The sequence below is a fragment of the Clarias gariepinus genome, chromosome 15, assembly GCF_024256425.1.
Source record: "Clarias gariepinus isolate MV-2021 ecotype Netherlands chromosome 15, CGAR_prim_01v2, whole genome shotgun sequence".
In the NCBI taxonomy this organism is placed as follows: domain Eukaryota; kingdom Metazoa; phylum Chordata; class Actinopteri; order Siluriformes; family Clariidae; genus Clarias; species Clarias gariepinus.
The window spans coordinates 8,141,512-8,166,866 of record NC_071114.1 but is presented as its reverse complement, the minus strand read 5'-3'; the positions used below and the strand labels follow the sequence as shown (position 1 = coordinate 8,166,866).

Here is a 25,355-nt window from a genome sequence, read left to right as displayed (position 1 = left end):
GTCACACCAAACACAATTCTGTGAAATTTCAGTAAAAAAAATATTAAAGGGTCCATCCTTGTTGCAGACGTGGGCTTCAATCTAAAATAATAATATCACTGATTACATTTAGGCTGATCAGCTTATTTTTTAGCTTTAACCTTCTACAAACACATTTCTAGTCTGCACCAAAACAAGCAAAATATCGTTCACTTACGGTGCCATCGGAACTACGTTAAACGTTGTGCTGTTATATTCAAATGATGCACACCTTCTGACCAATGAGATTCGAGCACTGGACGCCAAAACACGCCAAAGCCGGCGTTATCGCACCACACACCACTTGTGTGTTTTTCTTCGGGGACCAGCACGGCCTGTAGTGTTATTCCTTACATATGATTTTGTATAAAATAAACAAAAAAAATGACATACAAGAAGTAAAGTTTTTTTTTGCTTTAAAGTGCATACATTTAATGAAATGCAGAAGAGAGCTCGTTGTAACAATGTTACATTTCACTTTTATCTTTAATCTGTACTGCGGCGCCCGAAGTCCACCCAGCCCTGGTAGTCCGCAAAGCAGTCGTCCCGCTGGATAATTTCTGTCAAAACAACAAAATTAATATCGATAACACATGAAGCTCATCGTCTCCATCCAAAGCAAGGGCACTTACCCGACAGAGCCTGCAATATCTGTTTGGACGTAAACCGGCGCTGGTCGTCTGGTAAAGGTGCAAAACGCTCGGGTCTCGCGCCGCGACTCTGAGCGCCTCTGTGCACGTGCGGCACGCTCATGTCGCGCGCTTCAGACGCCTCCTGTGCCGGTAACAGCGGCGAGCCCGTGCATGTGTGCACCGTCACCGCAATCATTATAAAGCTGATCAGAGTGATTGTCCTAGTCATGCCTGAGGGAAGAAACGCGGCTCTTTAATTATGACACATTAAACATAAAAAAACTGTCAGCTTATACATGTGTGTATCACTTACACCGAATATACCCTACAGCATCAAATTCAGGTTTAACAGCAGTATCAGTAACAACCTCATACAATAACACTACAGTTAATCTCTAGTCTGTAATGGCCGCCAATTTACCTGCAGAGTGCAAAGACGTTTCGCCCAATATTCCAAATTGAATGTCACGGATGTGTTCTGCATGTCCTTTATATATACGGACAACTCATCACTAACAGCCAGGATTGCAGCAATAAATAATACATTATTTGCCAATCAGGAAGCAATAACCCTTATTGCACCTTAGTGTCAATTGATCAGATGACTGTCGATCACCTCCATCATCCATTCATTTAGTCCTGGTCGGCTTTTTGTTACATCTAAGGGGGCATTGGTGGCCCAATGGTAGCCATGCGGAAGGCCCAGGTTTGATTTTCACCCAATGCCCAAGTTTCAGCCCTTGTGATGGATGGATTGAAAGGGTTGCATCAGAAAGGACATCTGACGTAAAAAAAAAAAGATATTTGCCAAGTTGTTGTGAGGATCGGATGGTCCACTATAGCTACTGCTTGACGGAAGCAGCAAAAAGACCAACAACAACAACATTAATTCATGTCAGTAATTTAGGCGTTGAACTACTGGTCCCAGGTTGAAACCCCATCACCACCAAGTTGCTCAGTAGTCCAACACCTTAATCACTGAGCTACCCCTGTAGCTCGGACGTAAATTGATGTTGTTGTTAGTCTTTCGGCTGCTCCCTTGGAGGGTTTGCCACAGTGGAACATCCGATCCTCTCAACAACTTGGCACACTGTTGAGCCCTTGAGCAAGTAAACTGCTTAAACATGTAATGAGATAAAATGTAAGTCGCTCTGTAAGGGCATCTGACAAATGTTGTAAATGTTAAGGTAAATATATTTTACTACTGTCATTATAATGAAAATAATATAATAAATTATATAATGAGGACTGTGGGAGGAGTACCCAAAAATAGAGTACTGGAATCCAACAAGCATGGGGAGAACATGCTTCTCAGACAGACCAGAATCTTAATTCAAACACACATCCCTGTGCCTACTTTATGTAAAAAACAATAAAAAAAGATTAACATATGTCAAATCATTTTTTCTTTTCCTAAAGCTCTTTAGGTGAAACATGTTCTAGTTTGACAATGCTCCTGCACACAATAAAAACAAGGTTTAAAAAACAAGACTGTTATAGAAAGCAAATGACTAGGGAACCAAATCCATATTATAACAGCAAAGGGGAAAATGCCTATTAGATGCATTTAATAACAATAATTTTGGAATAAGATGTTCTGCAAGAACATATAGCTGTAATGTTTAAGATGCCACATACTTTTGGGTACAACCCTACCAAAAAGGAAAGACATTTATTATATTTTTTCTGTTGGTGCTGGCATATTGTAAGATATTATTTTTTTTGTTGCTATTAAGTTACATCTAAAGTTACAACGACGGTTTAAACTTCTTAGGTATTGCCCAAGGGAAAAAAACATCTGCACCTGATTCTGATTCTAATTTATGACAACATTTCGGTCAAATATCAGTGATCATAGATATGAACATATAGTGTATTATCAATTTTGATAAGAACATTGATTAACTTAAGGTAAAATAAGGCTTAAGTGGTTTCACTGACGCAAAGACTTCTATTTAATACAAAAATGGACTAGGTGTCCCGTCCTACAGACAGAGAGTGGTTTATGTACCTAAAGATTTTAGGAAGCGGAAGTTGTCAATCTCTGCAATGCTGTCAACCTTACTGTGTACTCAGAGCAAACAGCTCAATACAGGCTGCACATTTTCCATTTGAAAACGATGACAGCTGTAGTAGTAGTAGTAGTAGTCTAAATCAGTTTAATATGAGAAGGTTATTTGGTATTGCATGCAATGGAAAGCTGAAAGTTATAACATGTACACTGAATACAAGAAAATATATTTCATAGATGCCAGTGAAAGTGTTAAGAGAAATACTGTATCACTACTAATAGGTTACTGCATTTTTGTTTGTTTTATGTTTTTATTTATTCATGAACAAACCTAAAATGCTACACATAAATCTAACATAATCTGCCAGTTATGGGCTCTATTTTCTTCTATAAATAAACATATAATACTTTTATTATTGACATGCTTGCTACAGAAAATCAATGAGCAAAAAAAACATTATGCAAACATTCACAAAGTCAGACTGACATGCTTGCTCACACACACACACACGCACGCACGCACGCACGCACGCACACACACACACACACACACCCTTAAAAAATATTTGTCTATCAAAGCATAAAAAAACTAAACAAACAAACAAAAAAACCCATTTGTTTTATCTAAGACATGGCATGAAAACCTGACTTTCATAGAGCTGAAAATTTCATGAGATTAACAACACCTGCTTTATTTGGGGTTCTATTTAAAAACAAAACTGATAGCTGCCAATTCAAACATGAATGCCAGGTGTCAAGGGATGGGCGTAGCTCAAAAACAACTTTTAGTTAAGCATTGTTTATTTATATATGATGTTTTTTAGACACTTCATACAAACGTTTCATGCATTTTAATTATGGGGACATATATGCATATGCTATTATTTATCCGCATGCAACTGTTTTAAACAATTCATTTATTTTCCCTTAATGAATACTGTACTGTTGTACTTAATTGTTTGTTTGTTTTTTAAATACTGTAAAAATGCATTTACCTTTGCCCGCACATTTTTCAAATCATGTCATCTGGAAAAGATAAAAATCACATGACTGGGGAAAAAAATATCTTGAGCAATCTTTATCTGTCTGTCTGGTCGTGCCTAATCAGTCTGTTGTACGTTCTAGTCTGTAGCGAATGATAAAGAATAAATCAAATATAAAATTTTTATTAATGTTAGATAAATATCGATGACGCAAAATTAAAAGTGATCTTTCCCCTTTAGTAGGCTTAATATTTTCTGTATATCAATGGAATGCATCATAAGCCATGACCCTAAGCTATGACCAAAAGCTATGAAGAAAAAAATTATAAGAAGTATTTTCTAATGATCACTCTTTCCCATTACATACTGTACATCAGCTATGTAACCAAACATGGATGAATGAAACCCTGCTGGTTTTTCAGTCCTGCAGCCATTCTGTAAAATCATTATCATTAGAGGTGTTCTTAATAAGCATTCAAAAACTGAATTACCCCAAAGCATTTTTTGTTTACTTATGCACAGGTATGTACAGTACCATCCCTTTTATAAGAACTGATGAAGATTAGTAAATTCTTTGGAAAGGTGTAACATGGTATGAAATTTCAGACCAGCCCTTCTAAACAAAAGACTTTCGTGACTTTTGCACCTATAAAAGGATAAACTGGTCAGACTGTTTCTGAGAGTTTTACTTTTGAAGGACTTTGCAGATTTATCAAGCACCTGAAGCATCGAGCCATGTCTGTTACACTCCATCGTAGTGCTTCCTACAGCAGTGTTTCTAGGGCAAGTGTCTCCACTTTTGGTGAATATGGCGCCAAATTTGATTTTTCATCCTCAAGTTTACCCTCTTACGAGTTTGCTGCATTTGGCAATGAAAAGATGACTATGCAGAATCTTAACAGTCGCCTGGCAGCGTACCTGGAGAAGGTAAAGTAAAAATATTATTTTCACTTATTTTATAATAAAAAAAAATTAAATATTGTTTAAAAATTTATATGGTATCATTTTCAAAAGGCAAGGAACAAATGCCATTTACATAGTATTTACTGGGACAATAAAGCTCCAAATTCTTTCTCAACTGCATGCCTTGACCTGAGAAAAACTGTTCTTTATTTACTGACATTTTCTCTAAATGTTCTGTGCTGTCAGGTGCTCTCTCTGCAAAAAGCCAATCTAAATATTGAGCAGAAAATAAAGGAATATTTTGAAAGTAGGACCATTACTGAGAGGAAAGATCTGAGCCATTACTACAGCATCATTGAAGACCTCCAGAAACAGGTAAAGCAGCAGTTAAGCTTCATAAGAATCCAGTTAGGCTGTAATTTCATACTTAATTTTTTTAAATTGCATTTACATATCTATGTTATCCTGTTCATGTTAAATTGAGTATTTCTTATCTCTCCCCATGTCTCATTTTTTCTAATGATGTGTTATATATTTTTCTCCTGGAAGGTTATTGCCAAGACCAAAGAAAATCAAGAGATTCGCACAATGTTGCACAATGGTCAACTAGCAGCTTCTGACTTTAGGAATAAGTAAGTGCCTGCTGTTTTCTGTGTTGTTCCCAAAACATGCAACATTCGCCTATCACTGCACAAATGTAAAATCATTTTTTAGGTCTAATATGATTTTATTGATTTCTGTTCATTGTTTGTTGATGCAGGTTTGAGGTCGAGAGGAACATGCATTTGATTGTTGAAGCAGATTTGCAAGCTCTGCGGAATCAGGTTAAGCGCTTTGAAGACGAAACCAAAGACCTAAAATTCCAGTTTGAAGGACTAACTGACGAACTTAAAGATCTAAAGAAGAGCCATGAGGAGGTGAAAACTCGTTTTTGTTTCCTTAGATTCAAGCATTTGTTGTTTTATGCGTGTGGGTGGCCATTCATGAACTTTGCCTGCATATGCCAAAAAACATTATCTGTCTGCTTTCACAGGAACTAATCATGGTTCGCAACCAAAAGAGTGGCTCAGTGGATGTGCAATTAGCACTCGGTCAACCTGGACACCTAAACGAAGAGCTGCATGAGATGCGGGAGCGATATGAGGCACTCATCCTAAAGAACCGCAAAACAGCAGAGCAGTGGTTCAAGAGCAAGGTGATCTGGTTGTTTGGTTGATCAGTTGAATGGATGCATGAGTGGATGGATGAAAAATATGATTCGGAAGTAATTAGTTAATAATTACTAACTGCTATAATAGATGAGTCATATCTAAATGAAAGTTAGAGGTACAGTACTCATAGAACATAATAGAAGAGAGGTTGAAGGCAATTATAAAATAAAAATTAAGAGACATTGAATAGACATTTCATCACACACACATACTCCCACACACTCCAGTGGGCAAGCCTCAGCATAAGCTTTAATCTGAGTAAGTTTTGTCTGCCAAGTTGTCACCTACTTGTCTCGCTGTGAGGGATCTAATGCTGCTCACAAACTTGAAGAAAGACACATAAATGACATTATAGGACTTACAGTAGGAAGGTTGTTAAGCAAGTTAAAGGCTTTGCAGGTAATCCCTTAAGATGTACTGTTTGTACTACTTGTTTTGGGAAATGCACTTACAGTTAGTCTTACTGAGAAAATCTGTAAACGCTTAATGTCGTATTTTTATATTTCTTCTAAATTCACAGTTCCACCAAGGAGCCTTTTTTCCTCTTTCTTTTTCCTTTTTCAGATTGTTTCTTCTGCTGAATGTATAATGACTATAACCATTGCTTCATTCATTTCTTCCATGTCTGCTATTTTTTCACTGACAGTATTGATGAATTTGATTTCAATAATAAAAAAAAAGATTTCCAGTCTGCTTTAATTTATTTGCACCTTATTAATTTAGATCCTTTATCTTGATCTGATTACGCTGTGGCGATCCCTTGCCGGGAGCAGCCGAAAGATCAACAACAACAACATCTTGATCTATTTTAATCATAGTCTTTCCAAATACTGAATTGTTAAATCTTTAAAAATCTGACAGCTAAATTTTTAAATATACATTTTTGGCTCCATTTTATAAACACACAGCCTTACTGTAAGTGGTGCCAGAGCAGGTGCACAATAAAAAAAGATTAAACAATGCATTTACATTTTGGCATTTGGCAGACGCTCTTATCCAGAGCGACTTACATTTTTATCTCATTACACATCTGAGCAGTTGAGGTTTAAAGGCCTTGCTAAAGGGCCCAACAGTGGCAACTTGGTGGTTGTGGGGTTTGAACCTGGGATTTTCCGAACCGTAGTCCAATGCCGTAACCACTGAGCTACCCCTGGCCCCAATGCACTATTTATTCGTCCCACCTGCTCAAAGAGCTACGACCAAATATAGAATGCACGTCGATTAATTATAATTACTTTCATTACTGTTAAATACAATTTTTATGTTACATACTTGATCTTGCCTGGATATGTTGACTTGCAATGACTATCTATTTCAGGTATACTAACAAGTGTCTTTATCTCTTTTCTCTATCTCTTGCTTAAGCGTATTTTCCCTTTGTTCTTTTGCCTCAACTTGTATATTTTTTTAACTATGTATTTTCACAACTATTGAACTATTTTCCAACAGCTGTTTTGATGCCTTGTCCTATTATTGTCTTTTGGTTTTTCTCCAAATTTTGTAGCAATATTTGAGAATATATATTCTTCTTGCCCTTTTATATTGTTTTATTGTTTGTACTGAGTGTTGCTTTATATATATATATATATATATATATATATATATATATAGAGAGAGAGAGAGAGAGAGAGAGAGAGAGTATTACAGCTTTCACAAAACTCACAAGTAAAACTCACAAGTAATTTTCATTATTGATTATTGGCTAATAGAAGTTTAATAGCCATGAAAATAGAGATGCATAGTTATCTGTAAGCTAACTGAGATTGGGTATTTTCTAGGTAAGCGAACTGAATTCTGTAGTGCATGAAGTGCAAACTGATGCCACAAGCTCCCAAACAGTCTCACGTGAGCTGAAGAAAAACTACCAGTCCCTGGAGATAGAAATAAATGGGTTTTATTCACAGGTACTTTTAATCTATTTCTTGCACTGCAAAAAACAATCATAAAACCCCATTTAACTTCCTGTGCTTGAAATCTTAAGGATTTTTATATTTATAGAACAACACTTTATACATTACAGATTCAAATCCTGCAGAATAAACTGGTTGAGGTGGGAGCACGCTACGCTAATCAGGTATCACTGCTAGATGTGCGCATAGAACGACTAGTAACAGAGCTGCAGCAGATCAAAATGCAAATGCAAAAAAAAGTCATGGAGACGGAGGTCCTGGAGCAGGAGATCGCTGAATACAGGAGGCTGCTGGAGGGAGAACTGGATGGGTGAGGCTTTGGGATTGTTTGTTTGTCAATGTGAAGTATTAGCTAAAGAGGACAAGGGCTTTGCTTGTATTTATCCTTACTCTGATGGATGCAGAAAAAGATTGATCAGACATTTTTATGAATTGTTCACAGATTTAACATCAAACTAAAAAGTGAGTCCAGTACAACATCATCCAGTACAATTTCATCCAGTACAACTGTGTCAGAGACAGTGACCAAAGAAGTTGTGGAAGAAAGGACAATGACAAAAGAAGAAGAAGGTAAACAAAAATTTTATACATTTAATTTAACTCTATTTGTATATCATTGGATATGTATCTGTTTAGTACTCAAAATATCCGTATCTAGTGAATATTATATCTAGTGACTTTATTTTCATAGTACATTTCTAATAAACAAAATTCCATCAAAACGTACATAAAAATGAAACATGAAATAATACAAAGACTACACATAAAAGAATATTATCATAAAAAAAGTCATTTACCACAATCCCTCATGACCTACTACAAATAAGACACATTAAACAACAAATTGCACATGAGACAAGGACATTTAAAATAAACAGCTGATAAGAGATGTTAAGAACAAGAGGGGTTTTATGATGATACTTCACTGTATGTTCACTGAATCTGAAAACAACTACAAACCCTACCACAATACATTTAGAAACCCTGGAAGACACCCATGCCAGTACTGTCAACATAGTCTGTGAAATATAGCTTTATATCTGACAGGTGATGACTGTTGGTAAAAACTTCCAGCATATGCAATGTTTTTTGTTGTGTTTCCTGGGATCTTAGTCCTGATACAAACTTCTAATCTTAACCAGATGCTCTGTCACCCTTTCTGCCATCCTTTCTCAGAAATCCTATTCATATCAATATTTATTATATTTGTTTAATCCAAACACATAGACATTCTTAATAGACATACGTGGATAATAATTTGCCATTTTAGATTTTTCCACTATAAGTTGCAATTGTAACACTCTGTGTGTATGTGTGTGTGTCTTTTCTTTATGTAGAGCACCATAACCGCCAGATACGAGTGAAGGTTATCAAAGAGGAGCTGGTGGATGGAGTAGTTGTGTCTGTGGATGTAGAGGAGAAAGTGCAGGACGTGTCTACCTGAACAGACAAATACAACAGTCCAATGTTGCCTTACATATAATTATAACAAAATGCTTCAGTGATTAAAATAATAATGCAAAGTTTTGGGCCATTTGAAATACAGCACAGGTTCACTTTCTATCGTCTTTGTGGTGGTGCTTACTGTGCAAATGGTGTAGAGTGATACATTTGGCTTTGGGATTTGAGGTAACATACTGTATTTTTATTTCAAATACAGGGTTTAACCACTAGGTGTCACTTTTAATAAACTTTAGGGATTTATAGTGCATTAGGGATTCATACCAAGTGGAGTGTGCTGTCTATATATTCACAGGAATATGGTTCGCTTCAAAGGATTCTGGAACAATAAAAATTATTGCTAATTTAAAGCTAATATGGGGCTGATTTATTTATTTATTTATTTTATTTTTTTTCAACTCCAAGGTACTCAGAACAAAACTATATATAAATTCACACATGATGAATGTATCCCTATGAGTAATCCAGAGATGATAGTGGCAAGAATAAATCCCTGAGAAGTCATAAGGAAGAAACCAGACCCAAAAGGGAACCCATCCTTACAGTATTTGTGTAACACTGGATAGTCCAGCCATAAATAAATCCCTTCTATAACTGTGTCTTACATGGCCGAAAGTGCCATTATATAACAAGTGTCGTGGCAATGTAAGTCTTAAAACCATCATAGCCATTAGCCAGCATATAAAAACTGTTTGTATCATTACCTTCCTAAGATGTAGCTTGAGAGAGAGAGAGATAAAAGTGAAAGATTATAATAATAAAGTGTTATTATAATTAGGTAAATAGGTAGGGGTTAAACACTTTTAAGAAACCTGAATTAGGGGAGACAGCATCCAAACGTATCTGTTCACCAAAAAATTCTATACTTCATCATCATCATTGTCATTTTATAAAGTACCAACAAATAGCGTTTGATAAAGTAGGTAAAGTAGATTAAAAAATACCAGCAGTTAACTTACCATACTGTTACTATGGTGTAACATCATTCAGAGCTTTTCTAGAGACAATAATGGTACTTTAAAATCTATTTAAAATTAACTGGGAGTCAAGGGAGTGTGGATAAGATAGGGTTAATGTGTTCATATATACTTTTTCTAGTTAGGATACTGGTTGCTGCATTTTGGAATAAGCAGAGCCTGTTTATGCATCTAATGGAACATCCTACCAAGCAGAGCATTACAATAATTCCAATTTACATTTAAATTTAGGCATTTGGCAGACGCTCTTATCCAGAGTGACTTACAAAAAGTGCTTTAAAGTTTACATCATTGGATACATATTTACACTGGGTTAAGCATGTCTAAACTGGTAGTTTTGGCAATTCTTCCATTCCAAAATATTTGTAGGGACATCATTGAGCTAAAGCAATTGAATTCAATTCAATTCAATTTAATTTGTATAGCGCTTTTAACAATGGTCATTGTTGCAAAGAAGCTTTAGAGAATCTAAAGAAAATTTTTAGGGAAATGTGAGAAAATGTTTATGAATCAAAATGATCAGATTGTCCCTGGGAAGAAACCTTGAGTAAAACCAGAAACAACAGGAAACCCATCCTAATTTGGGTAATAATGGGTAGCAGGAATTGTGATGCAGTCATACTGTATGTTAGGCAGCTAGAAGGTAAATATAACATTTGATGTCCTTAAGTGTAGAGATTTAGGAAACTCCAGACCTGAACTATTGAGTGATTGCAGTGATAAGTCCTCAGAGAATAGCTTTAAGGTAAAGTGGAAGATTCTCCAATCACCACCCACATCCCAAGCAGACTATCCATGTGACGAGATCTCCAAACAGAAACAGGGCACCAGGCAGACAGATCCAGAGGGGAGAGGGCGTCTGGATCACTGGCAGCTCAAAAGCGGCATTTAGAACTCGACAGAGGGACAGGGAGAAAAAAAGAAAATAAATTATAACAGTTATGTATTGTCACAGTCACATGATCTATAGGGTAAATATGTTTAGTGCAAGCAGGGACTCCGGCAGGACTAACTATGACAGTATAACTAAAAGCCAGAAGAAAACACAGACATGATGGCTCCCTGGAATGTAAAGCAACTGATCACTCCACTATCAAAAAACCTGAGTGATCAATAAGATTGGGGAGGACAGCATCTAAACATACCAGTTCACCATAATACTCTACATCTATATGTTCCCCAAATCTGCTCTTTTACCTAAGGCAAATATATTCACAAAATGCTTGGCTTAATAAACAGGTTTTTAGCCTTAACTTAAACACTGAGACAGTGTCTGAGTCCCGAACATTTATTGGAAGGCTATTCCATAACTATTGGGCTTTGTAAGAAAAAGTTCTGCCCCCTATGTAATTTTTATAATAATATTTTTAAAAAAAGCATTTAAAGCGGTACTGACAAGCAGCCTGCATCTTTTGAAGGAAGTAGGCATGGTGAATCGTAAGACACTAGGAGTTCACTCAGGTACTGTGTCGCGACACAATTTCATGCTTTACAGGTCAAGAGTTGTATTTTAAAACCAACACAAACTTTTATTGGGAGCCAATGCAGTGTGGAAAAGATGTGCTCATATTTATAAAAGCAAGCTGAAATCTAAAGAATAAAAACATTTTGCAGTTTTATTAAAAAATTTTGGATTAGTTACACACAGAATACTTGCAAGCCTCATATTCCATTTCTTATAAGAATCTGCGAGAACCTGCCTAAAAAAGTGCTAATGAAACAGGGAACAGTGAGTTCATGAATGTTATAAACTTATTGCAGGTCTGAACATGGATGATAATACAAGACTTTAGTGGTTTTAAGCACTTAAACACAGTTTACTCATCAAGCTACATCGTTCTGTTCACACTGTGATTCATATGATGCCTGTGCCAACTTCAAGTATGCCAGGGTGTGTCTAGATATCTATTGCATACTCATGCAACTCTTGCAAAATAAGGCATTCATCATTTGATTTAGTTTTCTTGTTTTTGTGTTATATTTGCCTTTTTCAAGTTTTTTCTTGTATTGTACTGAATTTCATTAATACTCTTCATTTTAACTAAAATATACACAGGCTGAGTAAAATATAAGCAGTTAAGAAAAATGTATGTTCATTAAACAGAGGCACATAATGCTACAATAATGTATATAATCCTTTTTCTCTAGAATATTGAAACATATGAAACGTAAGGCCAGGGAAGCACAACTGTAATGTCAACATTGCAGTCCTGCAGTCTTTAGGTACACACAGGTAGTGTAAACTACATTGTGTAAAACAAGTAAATCATTGCACTAATGGCAAGTGTGTAAAAGAAAAAAAAAGTCGTACACTTTTATTTTGTTGGACCACCTTTTTCTCCGATTATAGCATATATATATATTCATTATGGCATTATTTCGATAGGTTATGCAATGTCACAACATTTATTTCCATCAAGAGTCGCATTCATTTTTCTCCAAGATCTTGTATTTATAAAGAGAGAGTCTGACTCCTGTGTAAAGTCTTCTCCAGCACATCCTAAAGATTCTCAGTAGGGTTAAGCCAGGACCCTGTGGTGGCCAATCTATGTGTGTAAATGAGGTCTCATGCTACCTAAACAACTCTTTCATAATTTGAGCCTGATGAATCCTGGCATCAACATCTTGAAATATGTCCATACCATCAGGGAATAATAAAAAAAAAACATTGAGGAAAAAAAAGTCATTAAATATATTGAAGTAGTCAGTTAACCTAATTTTTTGGGCACAATGCGGAACCTAGATCTGAGCAACAGAAGCAACCCCGGTTGTACAGTAGGCACAACCCATGATAGGTGGATCATGTTACCCAGTTTTCTTACCCTGATGTACCCATTACTCTTGAACAGGGTAAATCTGAACTTATCAGCCTACATTACTTTTTTCCAATGCTCCACAGTGCATTCCATATGCTCGCTAGCAAATTAATAGCTTTTCCCCCAAATTAGCCTCACTGATAAGTGTTTTTCTTAAAGGCTACAGAGCTGTTTAGTCCTAATCCTTTGCGCTTTTTCATTGTGCATGTGGAAATTGTTGTTTATTTTACAGTTTGATTTCACCAAATGTTTAAGTAATCTCCCATCATTTCTCCTGATATTTTTCGGACATATATAAATAATGTGTTTTTGAGTTCTTAACTCAGTTGTTGTAGTTTTAGCATCTCCTTCTCGAACAGAGTAACATCTTTTATAAACTTTAGAATATGTTTTTGCATATCATGCCTTGACATAGTTGTTTAAGAAATAAAAAGCTACTTAATACATTTAGGGTTTAAAAAAACCCCAGCTAAACCATATTAATCACTGCAATAATTCTCCAGTGGAACGCCCTTAACTATTTGCTTAGTTAAATCCAGATGGTGTCTTTTTTGTACCTAGGCAGTGACACCCACACACACACACACACTATATTGCACAAGTTCTGGGTAAGTGTGAAAAAAATGCTGTAAACTAAGAATGCTTTAATGCTTTCAAAAATATCTTTCAATTGTTTATTTTAACAATTTACAAAATGCAAAGTGATTGAACAGAACAGCGAAAAAGAAAAAAGAAATCTAAATTAAATCAATATTTGGTCAGGGATTTTAAGTCAGGTGTATAAATATATCAAGCAGGTGCTTTGTTTAGTCGTTAAGTCAGATGCAACTCTTCGTCACTTCATGGACCATAGAACACAAGCACTTCTCTGCTGTTCAAAGGGTTTTCTTCACAAGGATACTGGAGTGGGCTGCCATTTCCTTCTCAAGAGGACCATCAATGGGCAATTTGGCAATGCCAATTAGCCTAATCTGCATTTCTTTGGACTGTGGAAGAAAACAGAAGAACCTGGAGGAAGCTCACCAAGCACAGGGAGAATGTGCAAACTTCATGCACACAGACCCGAAGCGTGAATTAAGCCTAAGACCTGGAGGTGCTAGGCAACAGTGGTAACCACTAAGCCATTGTGCCACCAAGCAGGTGCTAATGATCATTTTCATTTAAATTCCATATGCACATTAAAATACAGTCTTACAGAAATAAAACTTAACCAGAAACAGTTGTGTAAGAGGCTTAAAACTGGGTAAGGAACAGTTTCATGTCACGGGTCATACACCGTGCCAAGACTGAGCACAGCAACATTAGGAAGTTATTTTCCAACACTAAGGTCTCCGGCAATGGTTTCAAAGCAGACTGGGGAATCAAGATGTGCTGTTCAAGCTATTTTGAAAAAGCACAAATAAACTGCAATGTTGAGGTCCATAGACACAGTGGCCAGCCAAGAAAACTGCAGCAAATGAAAGACACACCATGTGTACTTCCCTTTGACATCAAAAGATGTCCTGCAGTGCCAGTGAAGCATGGTGAGTGGTGAGGTTTTGGGACTGGATTTGGTCAATTGTAATGCCGTCCTCGATGCTGAGAAATATAGGCAGATAGTTATCCATCATGCAGTACAATTATCTAGGTGCATGATTGACCCCAGCAAGTGTACATAGAAGAATTGATGGCAATTCTGGTTTTGCAGTCAAAGGGTGGTCACAGCAAACACTGATTTGACTTTTTGTTTGCGTACTTTCCATTTTGTCAATTGCTGAAAAAAAAAAACTATGAACACTTTTATTTTTAAAAGCTTTCATACTTTACAGCATTTTTTTTTAACTCTGCCCCAAACTCCTGCACAGCACCATGTGTATGTGTGTGTGTGTGTGTGTGTGTATGTGACCAAACGGCTTAAACGTGTCTCGGTAACAAAGAGATTTCCTCTAAAAACCAAGTGAAAAGTTCATCAGAATAAAGATACAAACCATTGACTTCTCTCTATGAATTTCCTGTTTTTTTACACATGCAACTTTTAAGCTTGCTCACACTGCTATGATTTATATTAATTTTAGTTCACTATTTATTTCACATTCCTTAAACAAGATGAAAATTTGTCCTTGTCCAGTCACATTTCAGTGTGTTTTCAGGGCTTCAGTCACACAGTACATGTGCTATAAATTTCACTGAGCAATACTGACTAGCATACCTTCACTTTAGCCCCTGTGGGTACACGTAAGCAGTTCTTGGACACCATAAACAGTTTACACAATCAATAATTTCCTTAAAACCTTAATTAAATTCAATTAATATTTTAACTGTAACTCATTTGTTAGCTATATAAGCACTTTGTCAACACAAATGATTGTATGTTAAGAGTTCGAACGTCAGAAACATTGCTAATCTACAAAAAATGTTAGCACTTCTCAAAGCCTGGGAACGACCTTTCTGGAAATGCAGCATTGTGTGGTTTTGCTCACTTCAATTATGTCTTTGCCAATTAACAATTAAGCACGTAAACAAAACTCAGCTCATTTACAGTTTGTAATGTTTAGGTACAATAGGTGTACTTTTGTGCTCTTTTTTTAATGTAGACTGACTTGAAAAACAGGTAGAACGTTCACTGGCATGAAGACATTAATTGCTTATTTCTTTTCACAAATTTCCTCTGAAGAGAGGGTGGAAACCCAGACATATAGGTATTTAGACACAACATCAACCAGGGCACAGCACTTACACTCTTCCATATTTTAACGAACTACATTTATTTATTTAATAAATAAATAAATACATTTATTTATTTATTATGTAATGAATAAATGTGAAATTAAACATAGCAATTTTTTTTTTTTTTTTTTTCCCCCACGCAATTTCACCAAGTGTTTAAATGATTTTGTTCTGACCACATTTTTATCACAAAGTTGACCTGTATTCAGGGTCGGGGGACCAGGAGCCTGACCCAGGAGGCATAGGGCACAAGGCGGGGTACACTCTGGACAGGGTGCCAGTCCATCACACACATACACACACTGACCCCCCTTTTTCACAAACTATGGGAAAATCTGGAAACACCAATTAGCCTAATCTACATGTCTTTGGACTGTGGGAGAAAACCGGAGTACCAGGATAAAACCCACCAAGCACAGGGAGAACATGCAAACTCCAAAGTTGACAGTTAAGAACTATTCTTTCAGGTTAGTTTTTAACTTAGTTCAAGCAATTTCAAGCCCCTGGAGTTTGCCCGATGGCCAATAATTAGATTTTAGCCCAGTCATCTCACTGGATGTTACTGAACATAACAATGCCATGGATCATAAGACAATATTTTTTATAGACCAAGTTATAGTTATGTCATATGCAAACTTAGAAGGGTTTACCACAAAACAAATACAGATTTTATTTGTCACATAAACAGTCATACACAGTATGATATCCAGTGAAATGATTATACAACAAAATGTAAATCGAGAAATAAATTGCATTAGAGTACAGTTAATTAAAAAAACTAAATATTCAAATAGAAAAATAAGAATATGAAAGAAAAGAAAATTATACATAACTATAAATAACTTTAATCTGAAAAATTTGCAATATTTATACGGTTGCTATAAATTAGGGTGTGCAAGTGTTTGAGGTGGTAAATGTATAAATTATACACGATTAAATTTAATTATGGCTAAATACAGTTACCCTTATTTGTGTGGAAATAAACCATTACATTACATTTAACTCAAAAACAGGAAGCACACAGTTTCCTAAAAAGACCTTTTACCTAAAACTCAAGATGTGCTTGTCAATAAATATCATAATCTAATACATAATCATTTTATTCCTGGTAGTGAAGAAAACTGCATGTGAACCAACCTGCTTTTCTTTTTTAATAACATTGTTATTACAGTCAGGACTGCAAGATAATTTCTGAATTATTCAGAATCTTAATTAAACAGACCAACCCAAATTCCTTGAGTACTTTTATTCCACCCATTTGTGTATTGAGGTCATATCAGATGTCTGGTTTTAAACATTTTACGATTCTTTTGATGGGCATGGTACATAAGAAAAATACCACTAAATGACTGCTGATATTTTTGTTTTCACTTTTTTAGTGACAAAACATTATGAACATACAGTAACACCAATGACAACAACAACAACAACAACAACAACAACAATCAATGTTTTACTATTTGCCCACTTACAGATTACAATGAGGTGAGTTAGGCATGATGTCTGGATAAGTATTAGTTATGTTTAGGATTAGTATGATTTAGTTGTATGTGATTATCTGAGTGCATATGTGTGTAAATCTGAGTAGCCATGCATTAATGGAGGGTGTAACTAAAATAAATATAAGGTTAATTCAATAGCATTTAACCGAAATGTTGCTGTAGTGTTTGAGCAGACAAGTTATTATGCTCAGTTTACTTAGCTGCAGATTATATTGTTGCTGTATATTCTAAATAAATGCAAAACCAATGACACTTTTTATACTGGTTCATTACCAGCATTTGCTATTCAAAGTCAAGTCACAATTTTTAAAAGAAACTAAAACAAGCTTACACTTTATTGAAAGAATTTTTTTTTTTTTTAGCAGTCTAATAAAAAAAAAGCAAAACAAAATATTTTAACCTACTGAACATGAGATGTAAAAACACATAAGCAATGCACAAGTTAGACAGACGGTACTTGCATGGCTCATATTCTGTTTTTTACAAGAATCAACAAGAACCTGTCTAAAAGACAGACAAGCAAAAAAAAGTCAAACGATAAGTCATAGATCTAATATTATGGCAGGTCTGAAGATGCTTGAGTGATTTTAAGCACATAGCACACTTTTATTCATCAAACCCTGTTATTCTGTATAAACTATGATTCATTCAAGCATGCCAGGGTTTGTCTGAATGATACACTCAATTTTTCCCTTGCAGGACTTCTGCATGTTTTCTCACACAATAACAGCATTCATCATTTCATTTTCTTATTTTTGTGTTTTATTTGGAATCTTTAAAACTCTTACTTTTCACAAACTCTCTGCCGCTTTATCCTATATAAAGTGTCGTGGGGAGCCTGAACACTTAGGGCACAAGGCGGGCTACACCCTGGACTGGGTGCCAATCCATCCATCACATACAGTACACACACTCACACACTTATTCACACATTATGAGCAATTTGGAAACGCTATCTTCACGTCTCTGCAGTGTGGAAGAAAACTGAAGGAAAACCACCAAGCACGAGGAGATCATGCAAACTCCATGCACACAGATCTGAGGTGTGACTTAAACCAAGTTCTGGAGGTGCAAGGCGACAGTGCTTAGGATTCTGCCACCATGTTACCCAATTTTTAACACTGCCTATGTAAAATATTCCAGCTGCATTTTATTGACCCCCCCCCCTTTTACTACACTGACTGTGATTTATAGTTTAGATACAGTGCCTTGCAAACTTTCCACATTTTGTCATGTTACAATCACAAACCTAACTGTGTTTTGCAGCACATACTGTAATTGTGAATAGGAAGAAAAAATTATAATTGTTTTTAGATTTTTTTTTTTTTACAAATAAAAATTTGATGAGTGCATTGTGGAGTGCATGACAAATAGTTTACCTGTAGACAGATTGTCCTATCTGAGCTGTGGATCTCTGCAGCTCCTTCAGAGTTACCATGGGCCTCTTGGCTGCTTCTCTGGTTAATGCTCTGCTAGCCTGGCCTGTCAGTTTAGGTGGACAGCCATGTCTTGTTAGGTCTGCAGTTGTGCCACACTCTTTCCATTTTCAGGATGACGTATGATAAAAGTATTCTGTGAGATGTACCCAACCCTGGTTTAAACTTCTCCACAACTTTATTCCTGACCTGTCTGGTGTGTTCCTTGGGCTTCATGATGCCGTTTGCTCACTAATATTCTTTAACATTCCCAGAATGCTTCCCAGAACAGCTGTATTTATACTGAGATTAAATTAAACACCGGTGGACTCTATTTACTAATTAAGTGACTTCTGAAGGCAATTGGTTCCACTGAATGTTAGTTGGGGGTATTAGAGGAAAGGCGGCTGAATACAAATGTATGCCACACTTCATCATCCGAAAATGGAAAAAGTATGGCACAACAAATAAATGCATTTACAATACTGTACAGAAAAGCACTGTATACTGATTTTTTTCTTCTTAAATTTTACTTGTAAAAGGGTATTTATATTACGTATTCCTTAATAGCTATTAAGGTATATTTATAATGTATCTATAATATGTTTAACATAAAAAAACTAATTACATTTTAATGGTTAAATTTGTTATAAAGGTAGGAAACAGAGGACTACGTGGCACCATGGAGTAATTTCATCTTTCACATGGAACAATTATCTAAAGCCTTTAGTAGTAAAATTTCAAGACCAAGCAGGTTATTACAGAATATTAATTTGTCTCAATCATCGTAGTATAAAGCCAAATTAGTTTAGCTATTATCTAGTGTATTATACAGTGTACAGCTATTTTGTACTCCTACACAAATCTGCATGTACATGAGATTGCTATGAGATTGCATAATACCAAACATTTATCATGACATGCCTACTGTAGATAATGTCAAGATAAGCTTAAATTATATATCAGCTTAGTATTATTGTACATTTAACTTTTGAGCATGCTCAGTAATTATGTCATTATGCCTACATCTTTTAAGTTGTATTATATCATCATAATGCTTTTGGATTGTGTCACATTTTTGCATTTTGCTTCTGCACTGTGACAAATGCACCCACACAGTGATCTGGGCATCTCATTTATTAACTGTGTGTACACAACATTCTGTTGAGTAGTTTTGACTGTGTATACAGAACCTCTTGGTGGTTAAAGAGTGTAATCCCAGTTAAACAAAGGATTAACATCGCAAGAACAGAATAAGTGGTTTATCTTTACCTGAAGGACAAAGGCCACACATTTGAGCATGATAATGTACAAATCTCGGAAAAAGAGCATAGATAGTTTGAGAGAGGATTAAAAGAGGCTATCTACATGCAAGTCAAAGGCAAAATATATGGAGGTCTTAGGCACAACCTGTATCCTATTTTTTTTATTCTACTCTTTATTTCATCTCTAGAAAAATCAGGAAATTTTTACAGGTCCACCAGAAAAGTCAAACCTAAGGACTTCTCTACTTTCTCTGGTTGTTACATCTTTACCACATTCCTAAATATCTTCCTATTATGGTCTTCTTAACAACTCTTTCTCCTCTACTCTCTAACGTCTCTTTCTCCTAATCTTACCATCTACATTGTAAGATCTTACCTTCTACTACATTTAGATTACTGGCGCATCTCATGACAAGCATATAATCACTGGCTAAATGAGAGAAGATGAGATCTGGAACCATTACATTAAAGATAAAAAAAATACATGCCTTGCCATAAAAAAGTCACCACCTGGATTTAACTAAGCTTATCGTTAAGAGTCTTCCTTTGGATAATTACTGCAGTGATTAATATGTTTCAGCTTGCCTCAAGTTATTTAACCCTAACTGATGCAGTGAGTAATTTCTTAAACAACATTGTCAAAAGACACATCCTGTGGTCATTGCAAAAATGTACATTGTTTTAGAAGGGTCCAATTATTGGCCTGCATCAACTAATAAAATTTAGCTGAATAAAACATTATTAAAATCTGAAATGATAATGGGAAATTATCATTTTTGAGGTAGAAATGTTGTGTGTTTTTTGTGGCTTTTGAGCATGCTAAGACCTCCAAAAGGCCCCTCATTCAAGATGCAATGTGGACGTCATGAGCCACTTTTTGGCACAAGTTTAAGGCATCAGAGTTTTGGCAGTGTTTTTATATGTTTTGCCAAATTCCTGGTATCATAGACATCTGTTACTACAAAGATGATAAAACATTTTAACATATCCTGGTGAACTCCTGAAGAACAAAGAGAGGAAGTTGTACAGATGTTCGTCCAGAGACGAACCAGGAAGTGTTAGCTTGAGGGAAGAGGAGAGGGAGAAGTGGGAAAAACAGCAATAAGAAATAGTAGTATGGAAGATTTAAAGAAAGTGGAACAAACTTTTTTTTAATCAAAAAATCTCTTATAATTTGGCATTTTCAAACCAATCCCCTAAATACTAGCACTGTCTCACACTGTTTTACACGCTAATGCTCATGCTACACTTAATTTCCAAGTAATATTTCGACAACACAGCTTATTCAAACGTTGCTATAGAAAAAAAATCCAAACACAAAGAATACACACTTCTATTTAAGGAAAGGAAGGAAATGCCCCCACAACAATTGATTCATAGGCATGCAATGTGTGGACCTTATACCGCCACACATCTGCTGCTATGTCCTGCCAGCCCCAGCTGTAAACATCAGTGTTACACTGCTCCACAAACTAAATCCTATGTATTCAGCAACCTTTAACACTATCAAGACACTCATTTTCATACTGAGGAGTTTTGGAAATTTGTGGCACAACATTGTAGTGATTTATTTTACCCCAAACTTGTGGGCATATCAGGTGACACAGAGGGCACTACTCACACAGAATCTACTCCATGCAGACTTTCCATTGGTGTCCCACTATCTCAAGTCCTTGGGTGTGGTTCTCTTTGCTGAGAATAAACAGAGATGTTTTGTCTGTCCTGGTTCGGGCCCTGTCTGTTAAGTGTATCAAGGTGTACTTCCCTAGAGGTGTATCTGCATGTCCTGATCTTAAGATCTGCCTGGGCAATTCTTTGATTACGCTGATCAGATGCTGAATTCAACATTGGGTTAATACTTGACAGGCACCTGCACACCATCCAACTCTTAAAGCTGATCCAGAATGTTTTCAACCTTCCAAACTACCACACCACTCCACTGATGTGTTCCCTTCACCCACTTCCTGTTCAAGTCAAGTAGGCTTTTATTGTCATTTTAACCATATCCAGTACAGTACACCCAAGTAAAAAAAATAAAATAAAGCTAAGTATACTAAATCCTAGCATGCCAAAGCATACTTAAGTGTACTTGCTCCAGACTAATGACTAATATACTTGAAGTTTGCTCATTTGGAACAACTAATTTTGTACTAAGTGTATTTAAGTAATTAAATTGTACAAAAGCACAATTTTTAAGTATTAAGTATACTTTTGTGTGCTAAAGTGGGATAACTTTAAGTATACTTAGTACACTTAAAGTAAATGGCTGTGTGTGTACTAATGTACATACCTGACAGTAATTAATGAAATTTTTGTATATATTTAATGTATTATAAGTACATTACATCAAATCTTACTGTGTTACAAATACATGATTAATATACTATGAGTATATTCTTGTTGCAGCAGAAGCATGTTGTTATACTTCTGTCCAATTCCAAATACTAAAAAAGTACACTGTGAGGTTACAATACAATACGTCAGGTATTATGAGACAGATTTTTTTCATGAGTTTAACAGGTTACAAAAAAAAAACAGTACTGTAGTTTAGTTGTGTTCAACAAAACATTACAAACACACAAACTAAAATTTAAACAGTTGTCTGAACAAAGAAAGACATTAGTATTAGAATATACAGGTACTGTACAGTATAGCTCAGTATTATACTGTCATCGTATTGTACAGTATTCTGTAAATTTCTACAACGATTATTTCGAGCATATTAATTTTTTTATGTATTTTTTTTTTTTTACCAAAAATACATTGAAAAACAAAGTTTAAATAAGTGTATTTTGGAAATTAGATTAACTTTTCACTTAAAATATATTTTCATATAATATATTTTTGGAAAGTATATATATAATTTTATATATTAACTGATGGTACAATTTTTTGTTAGTATATTTGCAATGTACTATCGAAGATTTCAATATATTTGTAATACCCTAAAGTGTTTTTTTTTTTACTGGGGCACAGTGAAACAAAACAGCATTCCTCCTGGATCAAGGTGCTACATACAAACAACATAAATAAACAACATAAATTAACAAAAGCTAACTAGCTAACTAAGACACCTAATTAGCTGACTAGCTGAGATAAAACAGATTAACACTATAAATTTACAAAAACCAAGTACTGTACTATACAAAAAAGACAGCATGAAGTGCCAGTGCAAATGTGCAAACAAGAGCAGCAACATGACAAACAACATGACAATCCAATACTGTGATAATGAGGTGGTAAGTTGAGGTATAGTGAGATGAAAACAGTAAACATTTATTTTAATTAGCAGCGAAGATATAAAACACAATTTTATGTTCCTCCGCAGTTCCTCTTTGTATGCTGACTTGTCGTTCTTGCTGATGAGACCCACCACAATTGTGTCATCAGCAAACTCGATGACGTTATTGGAGATGTGTGTCGCTACACAATTATGAACAGCAGTGGGCTGAGCACACAGCCCTGGGGGCCCCAGGTGCTGGTAGTGCTGTCCCAGATTGGCCTTTTGGGAAGAAAGTCCATTATCCAGTAACAGAGGAAGATGCTCAGGCTCAACACGCACAGCTTCATGATCAGATGTTGGGAGATGATGGTATTGAATGCTGAGCTGAAATCTATGAACAGCATTCAAACGTAGGTGTCCTGTTTTCTATTTGTGTGAGGGCCAGATGGAGTGTTGTGGCGATGGCGTCGTCCTTGGAATGGTTAGGACAATACGCAAACTTCAGTGGATTCAGTGAGGATTTTAGCAGGATATTGATGTGTTTCATGACGAGCAGTTCGAAGCACTTTATGATAATGAGTGTGAGTGCAACAGGACACTGGTCATAGAGACAGGACACAGAACACTTCTTTGGCATGTGGACAATTGTGGTGGTCTTGCATGTAGAAGTAAGGATGCTGCTCAGACAATGTTGAAGATGTGGGTAAGAACAACTGTCAGCAGTTCAGCACCTTTTTTGAGCGCTCTGCCAGGGATGCTGTCAGGTCCGGCCACTTTTACTTGGGTTAACTCTGTGTAGAGTTTTCCTTACATCAGTGGCGGTGAGAAACAGCACCTGGTAGTTCAAAAGAGGGGCATTAAATCGAGCGTAGAAGCTGCATAGGGATTGCCTCCAAAGAAAAAAATTACTGAAAAAACAAAAATGTAAAAGCATGACCAACACTATGTATTTTGTTTTCTGTTTTGCAGGCAATGGTTAAAAAATGGATCCTTATATCCAAATAAACAAATCGAGAAGACAGACAAGACAAATGCTAAAGTATTATACAACTGATAATTTTATTAGTTTACAAAAATATTCCGTGTGAACAATCTGAATATACAAAAATATACATATTTGTATGAAGTGTAAAATTTCATTATTTGTTTAGGAAAAGTAATAATAATATTCAAAAGTAATTGGTCACCAGATTTATATAAATTCTGGAGAGGATTGCGAATGTTAAATTTGCATTCAGTAGAATTTGAATTCAAGTTTGAATTTTATGGGAACTTTTATATTGAATTTCATGGCATATGCAGGCAGAAGAGTTACAGATGCAAGTAAAGGCCATGGTTAGAATGAAAAACAAAACAAAACAAAAAACAATCATTTCAGAGAGATAATAAAAAATTTGAGTTTCTATTACCTATAACTAGGTGTGGCCAAATTAAAAAGCTAGTACAATCATAAAAAGGAGGAATGCACTGGCAAGCTCAGGAGCACCAAAATGCCTGGAGGGCATTTACAAAGGACAACTGCAGTTTTTTTTTGTTAAACACATAAAGGTGAAAGTCTACATTTTAATCAAATGTTGATTGCTTCTTTTCAAGTCCATTGTGGCGGAAATATATGAAATTTGTGTCACTGTCCAAATATTTATGGACCTAACATAACATGTACCTATGTACATTATTAAATTAATTAAATAAAAGTACATATTTTATAATTTCGTATTTATTTAATTAAATCCTTTCCTTTTTGACAAGTCTACACAGCTGCTTTTTCAGTGAACAACTGTGTGTTGCAATCAGATGAGACAGCTGGTTTTTGGCAGTGTCTAATTTTCGGCCCTTGTGCCCTTTTCCTATGAGTATTTTAAAATCATTAGATTTTGCAGGGCAGGCAGTGTTAAATTCGTTTTTTTTTGTCTTTTCACATTTCTAAAAAAAATAAAAAATAAAAATAGAAGTGGCAAATAACTCACCTTAACATTTATTTAGAAATTCAATTCCATAAACCAATGTGTGTCAAAAAAATAGATTTATTTTACAAATTTTACAAATATTACATATATATATAGTTTCCTGTTAAGATATTGGAAACATTTTCATTTGAGTTTAAAAGATAAATATGGGATGATAGCTTTTGTTTCTGACTTTCCTGTAAAACTAGATATGTAAAACAACTTAGAACATAGTGCATATAGTGGCAGGTTACCTGAGTTTAGATCAGCAAAAGTATTGGAACAAGTTTTAGTTGTGCATCCTTTACTTGCAATAAATGTATGAATACTTTGTGGAATCTTTTTTGATGCTCTTTCATGCTCGCACTACAGCTTC

The 25,355-nt window shown here is 35.5% G+C and overlaps 2 protein-coding genes across 2 annotated transcripts; one reads left to right on the top strand and one right to left on the bottom strand.

Annotated features, from left to right (window-relative positions):
- Positions 1-490: 490 nt before the first annotated feature.
- Positions 491-1,090, bottom strand: LOC128542530 (uncharacterized). Its single transcript, XM_053512417.1, has 3 exons — positions 1,072-1,090; positions 651-881; positions 491-578 (listed from the first exon to the last, which is right to left on the bottom strand). Exons 2-3 carry the CDS (start codon positions 877-879, stop codon positions 505-507), a joined length of 303 nt encoding a protein of 100 aa, XP_053368392.1. The 5' UTR covers positions 880-881; positions 1,072-1,090; the 3' UTR covers positions 491-504.
- Positions 1,091-4,319: 3,229 nt separating this feature from the next.
- On the top strand, positions 4,320-9,484 carry LOC128543283 (keratin, type I cytoskeletal 14-like). Its single transcript, XM_053513660.1, has 9 exons — positions 4,320-4,571; positions 4,794-4,922; positions 5,097-5,179; positions 5,308-5,464; positions 5,581-5,742; positions 7,537-7,662; positions 7,779-7,978; positions 8,111-8,238; positions 9,006-9,484. Exons 1-9 carry the CDS (start codon positions 4,380-4,382, stop codon positions 9,110-9,112), a joined length of 1,284 nt encoding a protein of 427 aa, XP_053369635.1. The 5' UTR covers positions 4,320-4,379; the 3' UTR covers positions 9,113-9,484.
- The last annotated feature ends 15,871 nt before the right edge of the window (positions 9,485-25,355 follow it).